Source organism: Solanum stenotomum, unplaced genomic scaffold (assembly GCF_019186545.1).
Source record: "Solanum stenotomum isolate F172 unplaced genomic scaffold, ASM1918654v1 scaffold11373, whole genome shotgun sequence".
Classification (NCBI taxonomy): domain Eukaryota; kingdom Viridiplantae; phylum Streptophyta; class Magnoliopsida; order Solanales; family Solanaceae; genus Solanum; species Solanum stenotomum.
Genome location: NW_026021534.1, coordinates 196317 through 215932, shown reverse-complemented (window position 1 = coordinate 215932; position 19616 = coordinate 196317). Strand labels below are relative to the sequence as shown.

The 19616-nt window shown below is 27.7% G+C and overlaps 1 protein-coding gene across 2 annotated transcripts; it reads right to left on the bottom strand.

Annotated features, from left to right (window-relative positions):
• Positions 1-8673: 8673 nt before the first annotated feature.
• Positions 8674-9636, bottom strand: LOC125849915 (probable calcium-binding protein CML44). 2 transcript variants are annotated; one of them, XM_049529872.1, is made up of 2 exons: positions 9484-9636; positions 8674-9280 (listed from the first exon to the last, which is right to left on the bottom strand). In XM_049529872.1, the coding sequence occupies exon 2, from the start codon at positions 9277-9279 to the stop codon at positions 8806-8808; it is 474 nt and encodes a 157-aa protein (XP_049385829.1). In that variant the 5' UTR covers position 9280; positions 9484-9636; the 3' UTR covers positions 8674-8805. The 2 variants fall into 2 exon arrangements, with proteins under 2 accessions (XP_049385829.1, XP_049385830.1); XM_049529873.1 differs by having other exon boundaries at positions 9490-9553.
• Between the last annotated feature and the right edge of the window lie 9980 nt (positions 9637-19616).

The window sequence follows — 19616 nt, the reverse complement described above, 5'->3', positions numbered from 1 at the left end:
GAAAATAAGCAGACATTTATAAATTCAATCAGAAACAAATTTGTATTAGGAGTAATTTCTGTGTTTTTTCGTTGGCTTGAAGAGTTATGTTCATTATTGACTTGATTCATACAAGTAAACTTTCTAGAAATTTCCTTTGTCTTTATCACAACTTCCAATAAGGAGAATAATAGAAATACGGAAACCAAATCTCACTCGTTCAAGATACGATGTCATAGAAAGTAATATAGTCAAAGTTATATTTTTTTCGTCTCAATTTATAAGATATTATTTGTGTAAAATAAATTTTTTGTTTGGTGTGAGGATAAAAATAAATAGTGATGAGATAAGAAAAAAGTGATGTGATAAAAATTGTATATCTTGTTTGGTTGCCATGTTTGGGATAACTTATCCCACCATTTATATCATAGTAATGGGATAAGTTATCCCAGAATAGATAACCCAGAATAACTAATCCTTGGATAGCTTGTTCCAACCAAACGACCGCAGACATTTATAAACGAAAAAATTTGCAAAAAGTGTACTACTATAATATAATTGGCCTTTGATTAATAGAGAATATGAGATGAACAAAGAGCTATGAAGAATCAACATCATTCAAGAAGAAGTAGTACCCTTAGATTTTGGCAGTTCCATAATGAATACATATTTTAGGACCACAGAGATAAAAAGTCCTACTTTGTGCCTTTCAATCTTAACCTTGCCTTGCTAGTATTTTGTTTTTTCATCTTTTAGTTCTTTTGTCCCTTGGGCTCATTGAGGGACCTTGCCCCCAACAAATTCACTAAAGAACGTGGTGAAATAGATGAGATTGTTCCTTTCTTAATCAGATGTCTCGAGAGTTTAAACCTTGGGTATAAAAATGTTTTTTCCAATAAGGAGTGCTTCTCTTCAAAATGAGGCCCTATACGATGTGAATTCAAATTAATCAAGTTCTAATGCGGATACCAAATCTTGGATGGGAAACAAAAAAAGAAAACTCGATAATCAAACTAACACAATTCCAACCCAAATACGCTATAGATATATTTTTCTAAGTTGTAAACTGGAATTACAAAAATTAGGAACGGAAGAGAAATTGCTAAGAACAAACATATAAAGGAAAATCAATAAGGGTTGTGGTGGAGTTGTAAGTACTCTTTCATTGAGTTTGAATTCCCCTTGTTCTGGAATTGCTTTTGTTAGAGAGTACTTTATTTTTCAATGTGAGACTTTTCAACACAAATTTAAATTTAATCAGACTCTATTATGACTATCAATGTTTGAATAACTAATAAAAAAGCATAAAAAGGAAAGACCACATATAGAAGAAGTGGATGAGAATCAAAATGAGAGACACATACACTTCATAATAATAATTAGCATAAACTTCTTCTATTCCAACCCTAGTTAAAGAGAAATGGTCCCAATCCACAAGTTGTTTGTTTTGAAATACACTGCCTATTCAAACCTTCTCCATCCAAATATAAAGAAGTCAAGGGAAATTTATGATCTAAAAAATGTTATACGGAGTGAAATATTGCTCTACCTAAAATACGATGCTACATGGTCATGAAATAGTTAGATGTGCCAAATATGGAGGTTGAGTTGAATTTGAACGAATCTAATTGAGTTAAGTCAATAAATAAGAAAATTATTAAACTAGTTAAAATCAATAATATATTTACGAAAAATGACTATAATTTCAAAATATTACAAAAAGAGCAATATGTTGTTTTTATAACAAACAATTCCCCGCTGTCCCTTGCCTCTTCTCCCTCTCTCCTACCCTTCCTCTCTCTCCCTTGCCTCTCCTCTCTCTTTCTTGCCCCCTCTCTCTCTCTCTCTTCCTAATAAAAAGAAACACATTCAAATTTATCATGTGTCAATTATATTCAATCAAATATAGGTGAGAGTTTTGTATGTTATTTCAATTGTATTCGAAAAACTGTATTTTATATTTTTTTTGTATCAATCATATTTGTATCCATACGAATACAATATGGATTCATCCTCTCTGTATCTAATCAAAGAGAGGAAAAATACAGTCGTATTTGTTGTATTTCAAATAGAATTGATATAAAATAAATACATAATACAATGCAAAATAAATACAAAATACAATCTTCTCTCCTCCCTTTCTCGATCTCACTTGCCTCTCTCGATATCGCTTGCCTCTCTTCTCCCTCTCTCGATCTCGCTCGCCTCTCTCCTCCCTCTTTCGATCTCGCTCGTTTCTTATCTTCTTAATATGTATTTATTTTGATACAAATCAGTTTGTATTTGTATTTGTATTTGTATTCTTTTTCTCCAAAATCAACGAAAAATACACTCTCTCCTCTCTCTCGCAGATCTCGTTCGCGTCTCTCCTCCCTCCTCCCCTAACATTTTGCTATTATCCATAATTAAGCAAATTATAGCTATAGAGTCTTATTTAACGCTAAATATTTGTTGTTTTGATAAATTTCCCTATTTAGGTATTTTCACCAACGTAGCTTCTATGGACAAACGTGAACCAACAAGAATCTAAGGAGAGGTCGGAGACATTTTTCCTAACACCTCTTGTAACATACATTGAATCTTAAAACTATCCTTTGACCATGAATCCTTCACTATCTTATCATTCAAAATATTTGGTTCAAAACCTCAGGATGAAAGCATAAATGTAACAAACTCAATAATCAGATCAACGCAATTCAAATAAGCTATAGATATATTTCTCTCTAACTTATAAGTGGGTGGAATTACAATTAGGAAATTTTGTGTCTGCTCATAAGCTTGGAAGTGGAAATTTAGCAATTAATCCACAATAATTGTTTAGCAACGTATATCCTTAAAATTGCCTCCAATGATTTATTTTGAAAACATAAAACTATACATAATAACACCAGAAATTCACTTACGTAAACATATGTTATCATAACTAGATACATGAGCTCGTGCTCAATATATATTATTTTTTGGAAACTTTATTTTTTATGTTCTAATTTATATGACACAAGTAGAATTTTGAGAATTAATTAAATTTCTTTTTTGATAAAATTTAGATCAATTTATGTTGTTAATTATTGTGATTTCGTAATTTGCAAATATATAAATTATTGGAAAGGTCTTTACTTTCCTTGTTCTTTGTTTCAATTTATATGATACAGATGAAATTTGGAGAGTCAATTAAATTTTTATTTGATTGTAATTTTTTATATGATTTTTTAAAAATATTTTAATTGTTAATTATTCTAATTTATAATACTTTTTACGTAAATTCTAAATATATAATTTATGAAAAATTTCCTTTGATAATTTAATATCTTATGACAAAAATACCCTTTAATGCCATTTGAATTCTACAAAGACACATGTGCTCGTTGTCACGACCCAGACCGTCGTGATTGGCACGCACACTAACACTCCGGTGGGAGAACCATTACTACAACTCAAACCAAGCAACTAATCTAAAAACAAAGGCATTTAAGTATATGAAAGCAGAAATAATAGCTAAAACTGAAGTTCCCATAAACTTCAACAAAAGATCTAACAACTAACAATGCGAAAGAAATAACCTAGAACCTGAAAGTCAATGTACCAAAACATCTAACAATGAACCAAGTCTAAACAAGAAGGGATGCAACCCCAACTAATGAACTAAGCAACTAACTAGAACAAACGTCTAAGTTCGAAAATGATGGAAATAGACAAATTGAAAGAGAATTCCATGGCAGCCCGGAAGAATGGGCTCACCCTTGAATTCGAACGACGATCACTGATCTCCTAAGCGAGGTCTGTCAGTCGCCGCTTGAAGATGCCCTATACTCAACAAAAATAAGAGCAAGTGTATCATCAGTACACAACCACAGTGTACTGGTAGGATCACGCAGTTATCCCACTAAGTGCAACATAAGCAAGTCAAGATAACATTATAATCACATGCATATATATCAACATATATAATATTATCATCATTTACGAACAACTTCACATTTCGCAAGATACACAATTAAGTCACGTCATTGGTCCTCTCATGGAACCTAAATACCCAAACAGTTAGCATACCGAAATGTGGTACCCGATCCCAATGTTATGCTAGAACGTGGCAACCGATCCCATAGTTATGTCGGAACGTGGCAACCGATCCAAGTTAGTTATACAGGAATGTGGCAACCGATCCCATTCACACACCACAATCACAATCCCAATCACAAGTATATCTTCAAGATCATACATTTAATTCATGATTCATGGCAATCTTCATTCATCTATCTCATTTATAACAAGTGTGATCAACATTGCAACATTCATACATATACAAATATCATAATGAAGCAAGAATAAGCATACATCACACAATCATAGAATCACAACCATCACCTACCTCGAAACAAGCTTGAAACCCTAAGAAACTTGATCCTTCCCTTTTCGGATTCGTTCTGCTTGTTCTTGATCTACAAATAATCATAACAACACGGGAATTTACAAACAATCGCTAATTACTCGAAACTATAACAATTCTATGAACCCTAGATCAAATCCATGATCCCAATCATCCAAATTAGGGTTGTTTTCACCATAGAATTTGTAACAAAACCTTTCCCCATCAATATTCACCCATTCTATTATGTTCTACAGATCGAAAAATGGATTCGGGGAGTGAAAAGCTTACATTTAGCCTCAAGATTGGTGAAAAATGAGTAGGAGTCTCATGGGGTTCGTTCCTTAGCTCTAAAATTCGAAAGTGCCAAATAAGGTCGTTTAGGAGTTTATTAACGACTTTAAGTCGTGTCTGTCCCGCCACAGCGGCCATCACCCCGCCAGAGCGACCAAATTCCCCACCAAGGCGGGTTGCACGAGACAGAGAGCTAATTAAAGAATTCTAAAATCCCCATTTCACAACACACCTCTAACCCACGACGCTCAGAAATTACGTATACCCTTCACACCAAGATCGATTCCGGGAGTTCTACTCACCCGAATTCAATTCCGTAAAGTCATACGGATTCCTTAACGAGTTATCTAACTACTCATTTAATCAAAATCATAATTAAATCACCCGATTTTTACCAGATTTGCCTACACTTTAAAGACTCCGATTTCGTCCAAATCTGGACTCGGTTGGGAAAATTCAAATACTACGAAAAAGTTTTCCGGCCCCAATTTCTCCCCCATTGGATTTTCTATAATGACGGGAACATGTCGTTACACTCGTCGACTCTTCCCTATTGTCTAATAAGTACTATCTCCGTCTCATATTAAATGGACATCTCATTAAAAGTATTTATCTCATATTACTTGATCACTTACTAAATTATGATAGAGTTAATTAATTTTTTTTTCCTATTTTACCTTTGAAATTAATTTAGCTTTAGAAGTTTAAATAAACTTAAAAGATCCAAAATTCCTTTTTTTAAGAGACTAATTAATATGAACAAAGGACGAAATAGTAAAGTTAATCAATTATTAATAATTTTTTTAATAATCATGTAAATAAAAAATGTCCATCTAATATGAGACCAGAGAATAATAAGAAAATTTGCCCCCTTCAAACTGCACTTTCTCCCACACGGAGAAAAGAAAAGCAGAAAATTGTGAAATACATTTCATAAACCATTCCTTCAACATCTATTTATAAATCAGTAACTCCTATAGAAAATCAACGTAAGAAGTTTGTGGCCGTCAGACCAATTGACCAAAGACTTGGAAAATATATTTAAAAGTAAAGTCCAATATCTTTTTTTTTCCCCAATTTTTTCGTATGACGTTACAGTTTGGCGCGCATTACGTGAGCCCATAAAATAATTCTCACTTCCTTCGTTTCAATTTAAATATTTTAATTTGACAGAACATGAAATTTAGAAAATAAAGATTTTCTTTTTTTAATTTTATAGTTAAATGTGTGTAATTATTTAAATTTTGTGATCTTAAATTTATCATGTAGAATATCATTATAAAAAAAAAACTCTTTTGGAATAAATTAAAATAGAAAATAAGACATTTAAATTGAGACCGAGAAAACAGTAGATTAGACTAACTAGAACATGTAATACAAGTTCTTTTTCTTAAAGGAAAACCCTTTTTCTAGATACAGATGAGATTTCGAAAAGTTATCTAAAGGAATATTTGAGAATTCATATTTAAAAATGTTTTTTGACTAGGCGATTAAAGTACAATAAAAGGAATTTATTATGATTAATATAATGAGATTTACAAAATTAATTATGCCTATCATCGTCAAACGTGTTTTTAAGAAAATTATCTAAATATATAACTTATTTTATTATATTTATATATATATATATTTTTACCATTTGAAAAAATTACAAAAATCTTTACTCTCTTCTATTTTCAGATACATCACTTTTATGCGATGTATCAATCGGATACATCACTTTACATGATGTATCGCCTGAATACAACACTTTACGCGATGTTTTGGGACGTTGAGTGATGTATCCAAAACTGAGACGCGATATATCGCGACATTGAGTGATGTATCCGAAATCGAGATGTAATGTATCCAAAATTGAAACGTGATGTATCGAAACGTTTTAAGATATATCCAGATTCCACCAAATTTAAAAGATTTAGGATACAATTTCCGAAGACGGGTGGAAATTCTTGATAAGGTATAACAAGATACCGTATAGACGTATACCATTTGTGTCCATATCTTTTAAAATTGTGGACCTTGCATTATATTCTTAAACTTTTTTCCTCCATTTGTATATGTTAAAATCAGTGTTTTCAAAAATATTTTCTGTATGAGTCTCGGAGTGGGGCATATTAAAAATGTTTTGGGGCGCAAATTAAAGACGTAGATTCATAGGGTGTAAGTCTTAGAATTTGGGGTGTAAGCTCTAAGCATAAAACGTAATCCCTGGACGTAAAAACATACATCCCAGAAGTTTTTTTTTTTTGTTTTTGAACCTTTTTTGCTTTAAATCATATTTTTTATTATTGGTGTAATGATATTTCTCAAATATTAATTGTAATATTTTTTTTCTTCATTATTGGTTATTAATACATTCCTCAAATAAAAATCATAATATTTTTTTTCTATATATTATAGGTTATTTACTAAAATTTATTTGTAAAATAATTGAAAGTTTTTACTTTTGCTTATTTTCTTAGTAATAAATTATAAATTTGAATATACATGAGACTACACCCCGTAGATCCATAAGAATTACGCCCCGTACTGCACGTCTCGCATCACACCTCATCTTTTAAAACACTGATTAAGATTGTGCTCCTTATCTTGTACAACATCAATATGATACAAATTGAAAGTGGTCGTTGGAGCAATATTAATATTATCTTCATGTGATTTATATGTTACGAATTTGAACTGTGAAGATATATATCTATTAGTATTTATATTAGGTAGATTGTCTACATACATATGTTGTTTTTTTTCTGATCTTGCACAAACATGAAACACTTTACACATCAAATTGACTTTTGATCGATGGTTTTTTTGTTTTCCTTCTTTTATCAATAAATATGTATTTTTATGTTTGCTCAATATTTATTATTTTTATAAGTGTAGTCTATAATCAGAGATCGATTAAAAATTTAAAGGTTATGATTGTCATATCACCTTGTAAATAAACATGTTTATTAAATATTTAGTCTATTTTTGACTTTGTAAATAACAACATCAGACTTTGGTTTGGTTACTCGTCTTTTTAGTTTATAAAGACAACTGAATAAAAAAAAAATTATGACAACTTGTCTCAAAGAAAATAAACTCCAATAATATCCTCTATAATTGCATATTTGCCCTTGGTAAATTTTTATATTCTAAATGCACTCAATGATGACATAATTATTTATATTTATTAATATTTCATGCTAGCTCTATGTAACAAACTTAATATAAAATGACCAAAAGTTTTCACATACATAATTTTAGTAACAAAAATGAAGTCTTATGTTAAAATTTTGAGTCACAACAACAAAAAATTAAAAAGACTAATGAAATCATATGAGATTTCAGTGTCATCCTTTAATGCAAACCTGCATTTTATTTTGTGAATTTATATTCTTGATATGATTTGAACTATCATAGTCTAAATTATTTCTTTTTTCCTATGCATTGAAATGATTTAGATAATAGAACAAATAGTAAGAAAAACTTGGCATGGAGTTACCAAAATTTTGACAAAAAGAGAAGATAATTTTAGAGGAGAAGGTCTTATAAAACGTAACAAACCTTAATTATTTGTGTGAATATAAATTATTTCATTAAGGACAAAAAGAGAACTTCAAACTAAAGTTGTTTCTAAAATAGAAAAGTAACATTCTTTTGTAGTAGTCTTAAAAAGAAAGTGTGTCATATAAACACACAATTCTTCAAGATTCTTCTCATTTGTTTCACTAATAGATAATAACATAATCACATGTTATTAATACAAATTACGTTTTAACAAAATAAAATAAAAAACAGCCCAATTCACTAAGATCCCCACGCTATGCATGGGTCCAAAAAGAATCAGACCACAAGGGTATTATATATCCTTTCATTGTTTATTTATCTTAATAGTTTTCTCTATAAATTTTACATTAGTGTTTGTGTCAAAGAGAATGGATGGCACCCACCCACCATTTTGCTGAAATGTAGTTAGTTAATATTCTACTTATTTGAAGAAATTTCATATTTGTCCAACAAATATACAAGCCTTGAGTACCATGGAATATGTTAAGCATAATACAATATAAGAAGTTAATAAACCATAATATATAAAAGTCATCATAACAATGTTGATCACAAGAAAGTTTCAAAAACATTAAAAAAAAAAAAAGTCAACAATTAGTTACAAATTATGAATACCCTCAAGAATTAGACACCAACATCATGTTCTTGAACTCTTCAAAATCAAGAACCCCATCAAGGTTAGTATCATACATGTGAATCATGTTCTTACAATCACTTCCTTCTTTCTCATCCCATAATCCTAATCTTGACAACACTTTTTGAAGCTCCTCACATGAAATAAAACCATCTCCATTCAAATCAAACACCTTGAATGCTTCAACAAGATCATCTTCCAAACTATTATCAATAATATTGTTGTCTTCTTTTATCTTTTCTTCGTTATTTTTCTTCACCATAGCCTCATAAAAGAACAAGAAATCGATGAAGTTAAGACTTGTTTTACCTACCAAAGATTGAAGCTCATCAAGGCCCGTGCAAGCTCCAATCTTATCAAGAAGCTCTTTGACCTCATCTAAACTCACTAACCCATCACCATCTTCATCAAGCTTGTCGAAAATCCTTTGGATATGGCTTTCGTTCAACGTAGACATTCTAACACAAACAAATGAACGTTTATCAAACAAAGAACTACAACAATAACAAAAAAATGAACGTTCTATCAAACAAAGAACTACAACAACAACTAACAAAAAAAATGATCATTTATCAAACAAAGAACAACAACAATAGCATATAGAAGTTTTTAGGTGAAGTATTTATGAATAACAAATTAAAGTAGAAGGGAATGAACTTACATTGACCTTTGCTTGGAAATTTAAAATGAAACTTCTAAGTTGAAAATAATGATAAGAAGACCACTATATGAATAAAATTAAATTCTATGGTTTGTTATTTTTATCCACACACATGACAAGGGGAAAGGAGAATTTATTCTACGTACAAGTGGAATTCTCCTTTCCTCCTCAAGTATTTTGGTTAGATTCTACTATGCCATCAAGAATTTTATTGTGTCATTATATAGAATAAAACCAAACCTTATAACCATGGACCAAATCATCATCTTTTTAGTGTATTGGGTACACACTAACTATAATTTTTTTTAATTATAATATGTGTACTACTCGTGAAAAACATACTTTGATTAATTTAGGCCAAAAACAAGAAAAAAATATTAGTTGAGGGGGAAGACGTGCAAAGGGTGAATAAGTAAGTCAACGTTAGATCAACTTCAGGAGAAGAATTTGCGGCTATCGAAGGGAATAATAACAAACAATTCCACTAATAAATGGAATTTAGTGGATCAAAATAAATTAAGTTGATATTAAATAATTTATTTAAATGTTGTTCAAATTTTTATATGAATTATTCTTATTTCAGAATGATTTTTAATTTTTGTCCTCAAAATTCAAATATAGAGGTCTTTTATTTTTGTCCCTACTTATCATTAAGGGGTCATTTGATTATTTTGATAGGATGTTCTTAGAAAATTTAATATAGGTTAGTCATGATATTATTTAATTTTTTATTTGATAGAATTTTGAGCTATATATATAATTAATATATGTATAAGTTATACATCTTATTCAGTATTTAATTATAAGGTATATAACTAATACATAACATAATAACAAACCATGAGATTAGTAATACACGAGGAAATCTTAGTAATTTAGTTGGATGACTACCTAAACTCTCACCTTGTTAGTGAGGGTTCGACTTCCTATATTATAATCCCCTCTTTCATTTCCCTTTTCCCCACCATAATTATAAAAAATAATTTAAAAAGAGAAAAGAAAACTAAAGTATACACATGCTATTAATAAATGGATAAGTATGACTAAGAACAAAACTATTCTTAATACACTAAATTATACCATGATAAAAAATAGTATGAATATAACTAATTTCGTATTATTAATTCTAGAATTACTAACCATATATCCTTACCTTATACACAAGGACAAACCTACCTAGTATCAAGAGGATCCATATGAATCCTCTTTGTAAAAAAATTGTACTACATATATAGATATATTTGATTTGTCTTCTGAAATATATAAATATACACCAAAACTTATCCCGCTTAAATCAAAGAAAATCTTTAATTTTACTAGACTTTTATCTCGCTCAACATAAATTTTATAGGAATAAAATTATGTAGTATGACATAACTTGATAAATATTATATTGTAAAGATTACATATAAACTTATTGCTTTTTTATTTCAATGTTAGGGATATTTTCAATTATTTTTTATTTCTTAAAGTTTCGAAGCAAAAAAAATTAAAGACTACATATTTTAAGAGACAAAATTAAAACCCACATATTTGAAGGACAAATTCTTATTCCTTCCCATATGAGAATGACTCACAGCTACTTAAGCTAAAATGAGTTTGAATTAGAGTGAGTTAAACAATAGGTCATAAGTCATAGCTTAACATGTTCAACTCTTACTAAATTTTAATTTTCCTCTTCGTTTTATTATAATTTTTGTAAATATCTAAAAAAAATATTATTATGGCTATATTATTTGTTTAAAACTTCTCATAAAAGTGTATTTTAATTATTATATTATTTTTAATTATTTAAAAATTGATTTCTTTTCAATAACTATTTTTTTAATAAATAAAAAAAAGTTAATCTAAGAAATTGTAAATATTGAAATATGTGCATGTGCTCTTTGTCTCTTCACTCATGCTTTATATATTAATTAGTCAATATTATAACTTTCCAACACAATTATTACTAAAGATAAAGATAAAATAATTGGAAGAATATATACAACATCCTAATATTTTAAAAGAACAATTACTCCTTATATTTCATATCACTAATGTCATAGTGGCTTGATAGACTTTTTAAGAAAGTATTTTTTTTAAAAAAATTATTTAATTAATTTAATTAATTATATTTTGAATAAATTTAACTTTATTGGTTATTTAATAATAAAAATAATATTAAAAATATAATAAATTTCTCTCAATTTACTAAATTAAATAAATAAATAAACAGAAAATAAAATCTTAGTATAAAAATTAAATAATATAAAATAAAAAAATCTATTAGTACCATCAATCTTTAATAAGGACAGAATTAAATGGTCCAAATGGTGTAGTCGTGTTATAACAAAATGCATAAAAGTCGAAGTCTCTGACGGTGGTGGAGTTAAGTGCCCGTCCTCAACCGCCATACCTTCGATTGGTAAATAATTGAAATATATTAAAATATTTTTTAATTTTATGATCTTAAATATATTATGCAAAGAGTCAAAATTTAAGAATTTTTGAAATTTCGTTTATTAATCTTTTATAACACATAGTTAAACATAGCAGGAATCGTGGGATAAAAAGAGAACAAATCATACATTAGTTTTATGAGTGATGAATTATTAGCATTTTGCGAGTTTCATATTTAATTTATTAGGCATTTTTGTTTACCGCTTTGCATTATACTTTATTTACTTAATATTAGTTATCATTTTCCTTTTTACATGTGTATTAAGAAAAACAAATAAGAAGATAAGTTTACTAGTTCACTCAAAAAACTTTTTGAGAAATTTACAAATAAATGTGAACACTTTCAAAAAGAATTAAGTGCAAGGGTAATATTAGAAAGAAATTATTTAATACTTTTTTAATTTAATAAAGTGAATAATTAATATGAGATAATTATTTTAATAAGATAATCAATTAATATGGGACGATGGAAGTAATTATCTAAAAAACCTTTTGATTGAATATGTGGCAAAATATTTAGTATAACTTGTTGAGAAACACATATAGATAAGAAGTCTTTAAAATGAGTTCAATCATGTAACACAATAAGTTCATGGTTGTTAAAACAAATTTTGTGAACACTCAATAATTTAGGTATAAAAATATATATAAAGGAGAAACATAGACAAGGTGATGTGGCACCTCTCTATGGCCTCCATTCCTATTTATTTATTTTTCTCCTTTTTTGGATATTTTTTTATTTTTCCTCCTCATTTTAATATAATTATTATTTGTATATAATTAATGTTTTGTTGTAAATATATTATATTAATGTGGATGTCCATAACTTCAAGATATAATTTCACCATTATGTGTAATAATACTCATACCTTCACCATTTCCTCATTCATCTTTCACACCCTTTAATCTTCCCCACATTCTCACTAATTAATATCATGTTTATTGCTATCTTTTTATGTCTCTTATAACAATATAAATAGACGTCTTCAGGATGTGTTATGCACTTGAAGATTTAGAAAACACTTGAACATATTTGGAAGAATAAGAAAATTCTCTCTTGCATGTCTCTCTACATTTCTTGTCTATTTTCTCACTTATATTATTACTCTTTTTAGTTTTGTTTTACTACATCTTTTCATTCTTGAAAAGTTAAAATGTTATATCTAATTGTATTTACCTTTACAAAAATAAATGTATTGATACTTGTATGCCTATCTTAAGATACTTGTATGCCTACCTTCACATCTTTTGATATATTTTGTCTTCTTATATATTTTATTCATAATATTTATTTTTAGATTAATGTCATTCCAATATATATTCATTCATCTCTTTGTATAATAATCAAACATTGAGGTTTGGTTCTAAGAAATAAAATTCTTCAAATAAATAAAAAATATCATGTATTGACACAAAAGAAAGTTCAGTTGTTATGCATTTTTGTTTTAATATAGTATAAATAAAAAACATCATGTAGTGACACCAAGGGAAATTAAGTTGTTATGTATTTTTAGCTTTAGTATAATATATAATTGTTGAAGTAATTTGTTTTTTTATATATTTTTTTTCCTTATCATATATTATTAGATCTATGTTTAAAAAATCTCTATTGTGATGTCCTTTTTGTTCATTCGAATACAAGTCATCCACATATAATCGGAATAATAGTCTTACAAATTAATGCATTGAACAATTCAATCAAGTTTAATATTTTAATGAATAAAAAATCTTAATTAAATTCTTAAAAATTAGATGATATGATCACAAAAAATATCCAAAAGAAAAATACTTGAAATATCTACCTATAGATTTTTTATTGTTTGTCTGCAAGTAATTTCCTTAATTCAATATAGTACATTTTCATTGAAAGACTAAAAGTGCTTAAGAAAATTAATTATTAGAAATAAAAAAATATATACACAAGAAAAAGAAAAAAAATCACCACAAATATATGACACTCACATTTCAACTAATTAAATATCTAGAAGAATCATAGTTCGATATACAATTCAATTGAGAGAAAAAAGAAGAAGAAACAGAATTTCATGCATATGAGTTTTCTTAGTTCATGATATTTAAGTATGATTATAGGAATTGTTAGAATAGTTATATTTTGTAAGACTTAAATGTTTTTTCATTGCTCCATACTCATTAAAATATGTAATGTTTCTATTGTCTTTGGAAGGAAAAAATTAAGCGTTAATAAAGCATATATATCTTACCCGTTAGCCTTTTCTATAAATTCTCAAATAGATTGACCATATTATTTTCTTTTTAGTATTACTTTATGCATTTAAGAATCTTGAAAACTTAAAAAATTTCATAACTTGATTAAAAAAAATTGAATACCATTATATTTATACTTACTCACCAAATGAATAACAACATGTCACGAAATTTTTTATTTAGTAGAAAAACGGATGAAAGTTATTTTTGTGTTTATATTCTTTTGTTTCGGACGATACAATGAGAAGTGTTTTTAAAGAAATTTCTTGATATCATGTTTTCATTTAATTATTTCTTGAGTAGCAAAGACTAATTAAATAAATAGATAACTTAGTGAAGAAATATTTAGTAAAATGTCTGCAAGCAAGCTATTTTTATACATATTTTTTCATATTTACTTAAAACAAATATATATAATGGTTTTATGTAACTTTTGGCTTAGAATTTAAAAACTTAAGTTTTGAAAAAGACGTTTATATATATTATAATTTCTTATATTTAAATTATACGTTTAAAAGAAATATTGAAAATAAAATTGATTATATTTTTTGATGATTTTAATATTTGAGTATTAGAGAGAAAGAAAAAATAAATCTTGAATTTGGTGGGCATTTGGCCATATATAATTAGAAATTAAATATTTTGTATATTTGTTTCACAAATGAGACAAATAACATTTTATTCGAAATTCTAACATGGAGGTTTAATTTGAATTTTTCATAGTCAAAATTAATTTTTAAATTAAATAAAAATTATTTCAGAAAAAAAAAATGGGTGATATAATCAATTTCTCCGCGCGAAGCGCGGATAAGTTCACTAATTTAGGCATAAAACTAAGTAAATGACAAAAATTATCTTTTATGTTTAAAAGTAGGTAGAAAAAGTATCTTTAAGTATGTATTAAATAATTTTGGTCCTTTAAATTTGTCAAAAGATAACACGTTTAGTTTCCATAAAATATTTAACAATTTTTATTCATTAAATTTGACGAAAACAGTGGATTTTTTTTAATACTATAAACATCAAGAAAGATAAATATTTTTGGTGCCACAATTAATAATGAATTAATATTATTTAAAATTGCCTAGTTATGTTTTTTTCCATTTTTCTTGGGGCTTCCTATAAATTTTTGGGCAAGTCTTGGGCCAACAACCCTTGTTAACCTGAAATCTTCGTGCAACTTATGTTGTCCACAAATTTCTTATAAACAGACTTGAAAATTTTATAAGAAGTTTTTAATCGCGATCTAAAATTTTATAAGTTAGTATATATGTTAAATAATTTTATAACGTTTTGTGTGTAAGAATGAACAATATATAAACGAATAACAGTCAACAGACATGAATTTAACGATATTTACACATACACATATAGGAGGAATTTTTTAAAAATATATACCAAATCACAGTTCGAATTTTGCACACAAAATTTTGTGTATGAACACTATATAACGATATGAAATATGTATATCTCACTCAAGCTTTAAAATTACACTCACAATTTTCGTATATATATGAAAACTCTATAAAATATTTATGAAATATGTAATATCTCGTTCAAGGTTTAGTCTTTCACTCATAATTTTTGTGTATAAAATAGATATAAAATATGTACATAACATATTAGATTTCTGGAAGAAAAAACTACTAAACATGTAATTGCACTCATGGTTCATGTATAATCTATATAAATTTTGTATGTTATATGTATATAACTGTATAAATATTATATAAATCATGTTGATTGCTGGATATTTAAGACAACTACGACAATATTGTATACAACTTTCAATACAATTACAATGACATACCGACTTAAAATATAATTTATACAATTCAACATACAGTTATAATACAATTTCAATGTAAAATTTGGTACAATCCGACTATAACTTCAAAACGCTCAACTCTTATTCAAATAGCCACAAATTTTAGATTTGACTTCCTTTGACGTTCAATTCATTTGAAATATCATCCATTCCAAATGAAATTTATATGCGAAAAAAAATGATTTTAGAACTTGGACTTCCAATTATTTTGTGGCTTACAATAGTAACATGGAAAGGGAGGATTTTATTGATCTATGAATTAATAAATAAATAAATAGAACAGCCACAAAATTCATCTATTACATCTAACTAATATTCTAACTCATCAGCACACAAATGTACCAAGACAACAACACCCAATTATAAATATTCTCAAATCTACTGAGAGAACACCTCAAACACAAGCACAAGTTCAAATGGGTGCAAAATAAATAAAATGCAAGAGATATCCAATGTGACGAGTAAAAACTTACAGGATTGGAGAATTTTTAGTCAGTTGACTACCTGAACTTTTTGTAATTCCCTCTCTTGTTTACCTTTGATCACCTATCGTCCTGCCCTCAATATTTTTTAATTTTCTTTTATCGTACATAGACTATATATATCTCAAAATTCATTACACATTAAGATTGCAATTGAAACAAATATGAGATATTTCAGAACAACTACAAATTAAACAAACTTAAATGGTATATATAGATGATGTGATGATGCATTTTTGTTACAACCTCAAATCACACTCCAGAAATATACCAATTAGAGAAAGACACGTAGTCTTATCATTATTATTACAGAAAACAAAAGCTCTTAAAGCATAGTTTTAGTAGAGACACACATGAATACATCAACTTAGCAATTGCAAGGGTCACAAGTGCAGTTTGATCCACATTTGCATCCTTCTCCTGCTGCTTTCTCCTCAACATTTCCATAGCTACAAAATTATATTATTTATATTACAATTAAGTAATCTTTTTAATTTAGTCTTCCAAGTTCTAAATATATATAGTCTTTAATTAATTTGCCAATTTAAACAACAACAAAAAATAGTCGTACGTACTTGTTGATAGGTGCAACACCTTCAATGATGGTAAAGGTGGTGGACTTCTCCATGTCCGGGTACATACCACATCTACAATAAACATTTGATCAACGGTAGAGTTGATTTCTCAGATAATAACTATTAATCGAGGGATCATTTTATAGTATATGTTAACAAGTTTTGATAGACATTGTATATTATTTGCAAATTTATATATGTTTGCTTTTTAATTATGTCCATTATTTCAACGTCAACTTGAAATAGAGAATTTGAAGTTCGATAAAAGTCGATTATTCAAGTGAAATAATAATCTCTAATCTAACACTTACCCTCCACAGCCACTGCCGCACTTGCAGCCAGATCCACAACCACAACTTCCTCCACAGCAAGACATGTTTTTTTTTAATTAATTTGTTGTTTGAGATATAGAAGAAATTTAGTGAGTAAAAGCAAGTTTTTGTTGTAGTTATGATTAAAAGTGAAGCATAGAGTTGGGGTTTTTATAGGAGAAAAGAGGATAAAATTGGTGTTGTGGGCCAAACAAGTTGACATATGTTTAATAGTTTTTTTTAGGAATTAGAATTTTTATTTAGAAAATTTAAATTATATAAAAAAAAATTAAAGTAACTATATTACTAAATATCAAAGAATTTTTTCCATATTTATTCAATTTCGTGCATAGCTAAACTACATCACATGAATTAGGACGAAGAAAGTAGGTTTTAAGAGCGGTAATTATCGTTTGAAAAGTGCAAATCTAAATGAACTTCCAAGGATTATTAGTGCAATTTTAACTTATTATGCACTCCCTCTATTTCATATTAAGTGAATTTTTGGGGATTTTTTCATTGTTCAGAATAATTAAATTGTTCAAAGTTCATATGTATGTTAAATTATTTTTTTTCATATTTATCCTTTCCTTTAATGAAGTTTTGTATTTTATAGGAGATAAATTGCACTACCTATAAAGTTATATTTATAATTCATAAATGACAATAGAGGAGAATATGGTCTAAATTATGTTCTCGAAAGTTTTTTTCTTAAGAGAGAAGTATTGAAAATACCGCTATATTTCGGCGAGAATTATTAGAAAGGCGTATCTAATTTTAGTTAGTCAAGTAGAGAAGTGTTTTAAGACTGTCAATAATTCGAGGACGAAACTAATAATTTTCGACAAGTTATAATAATAAGCATTTATTACAAAAAGGAAAAATTGAACATTGACGTGACGTTTGCGTTGGGCATCGCATCAATATAGGATTTATAGACTCTTTTTTTTGGCTTTAATATTAATAATAATAAAAAACATTATCCAATTGGCATCGTAACGTTGGGAGACTTGTGGAAAGTGATTTGCTTAATATAGAATATTATTTACATTTAAAATATTGTTAAAAAAGCATTGACAAGATTATATGTATCGATACAACCAATCAAAGTAGGCTTATTTGGAATTTTATATAATCTAGGTAATTACACAAGAAAATGTCTTTGTTAAATTCTCCATATAACATCTGATTAATTTATAGTTGCAGGATCCTAGAAAATGTTTTTAATTAGAGGGTTATTAGTTTGACACAATTATTTGGTGATAACTTTTAGGATGAAGTACTTGAAAAGTTGCAAAATGGTCTTGTTGCGAGGATTTCACAAAAATATAATTCTTTTATCACTTCAATTCATTAAAAATGTACTTATAAAAGTTTGGACACAAGCACCGAAAGGAAGCACCATAATGAAGGTAAATAATGTTTTAAGTATTATATTTCATTCATGATACCATCTTCAAAATTCACTACAATATTACAATGCAAAACTTGTCTAACTTGCATTAGTACCGACGGATCGTCAAGATTTTAGTACTTGTTCATAAGTTTTGATGAATTTATTAGGAGTTCGATGGATAACAGACTTGCATTTTTCATAGTTATGACAAATTAAGTACAAATTGTGCAATAACTTTGATACATATTGTTCACAAATCATCAAGACTTGCAATTATTATTCAATAAATATATAAAATCAAAATATTCATTTATCAGGATTATGACACAATAAGTTCTTCATCTCTACCACCATTAGTGGATGCTTATAAAAATTATTCATTCTTTTAAGATGATGATATGACATACCAATAAAAAGTTCCTTATTATACTTTAGTTTTCAGCCATTCAAAGTGATGTTTTATCAATCATCAATCCCCCTTTTGCTTTTGAAATTGCATACAAAAGCTTTCAAGTATCTTTTACCAAAAGAGGAAGCATATATTTTCTTCTTTTGCACTAATTAATAAAAAGAGAAGCATATCTCAATTTCTTACACGATAAAAAGTTTAAAATTCTTACTTTTACTATACTACTACAATTTGTTAATCTGATTGGCTCCATGACAGACTACATAATATAAATCGTATTCAAAATTAAGTTATTTCAATATAATATATATACATTATCAAGTATTGTTGCCATAGTTTTAAACTCATTTGAGAGATTTGCAAATGAAACACACAATTGGTTATTCATAAATTTGATTTTGTAGCTCTTTACATACTTTTTTCTTTTTAGTTTGTCCTGCACATAAGAGATCTGATAAAGTCGT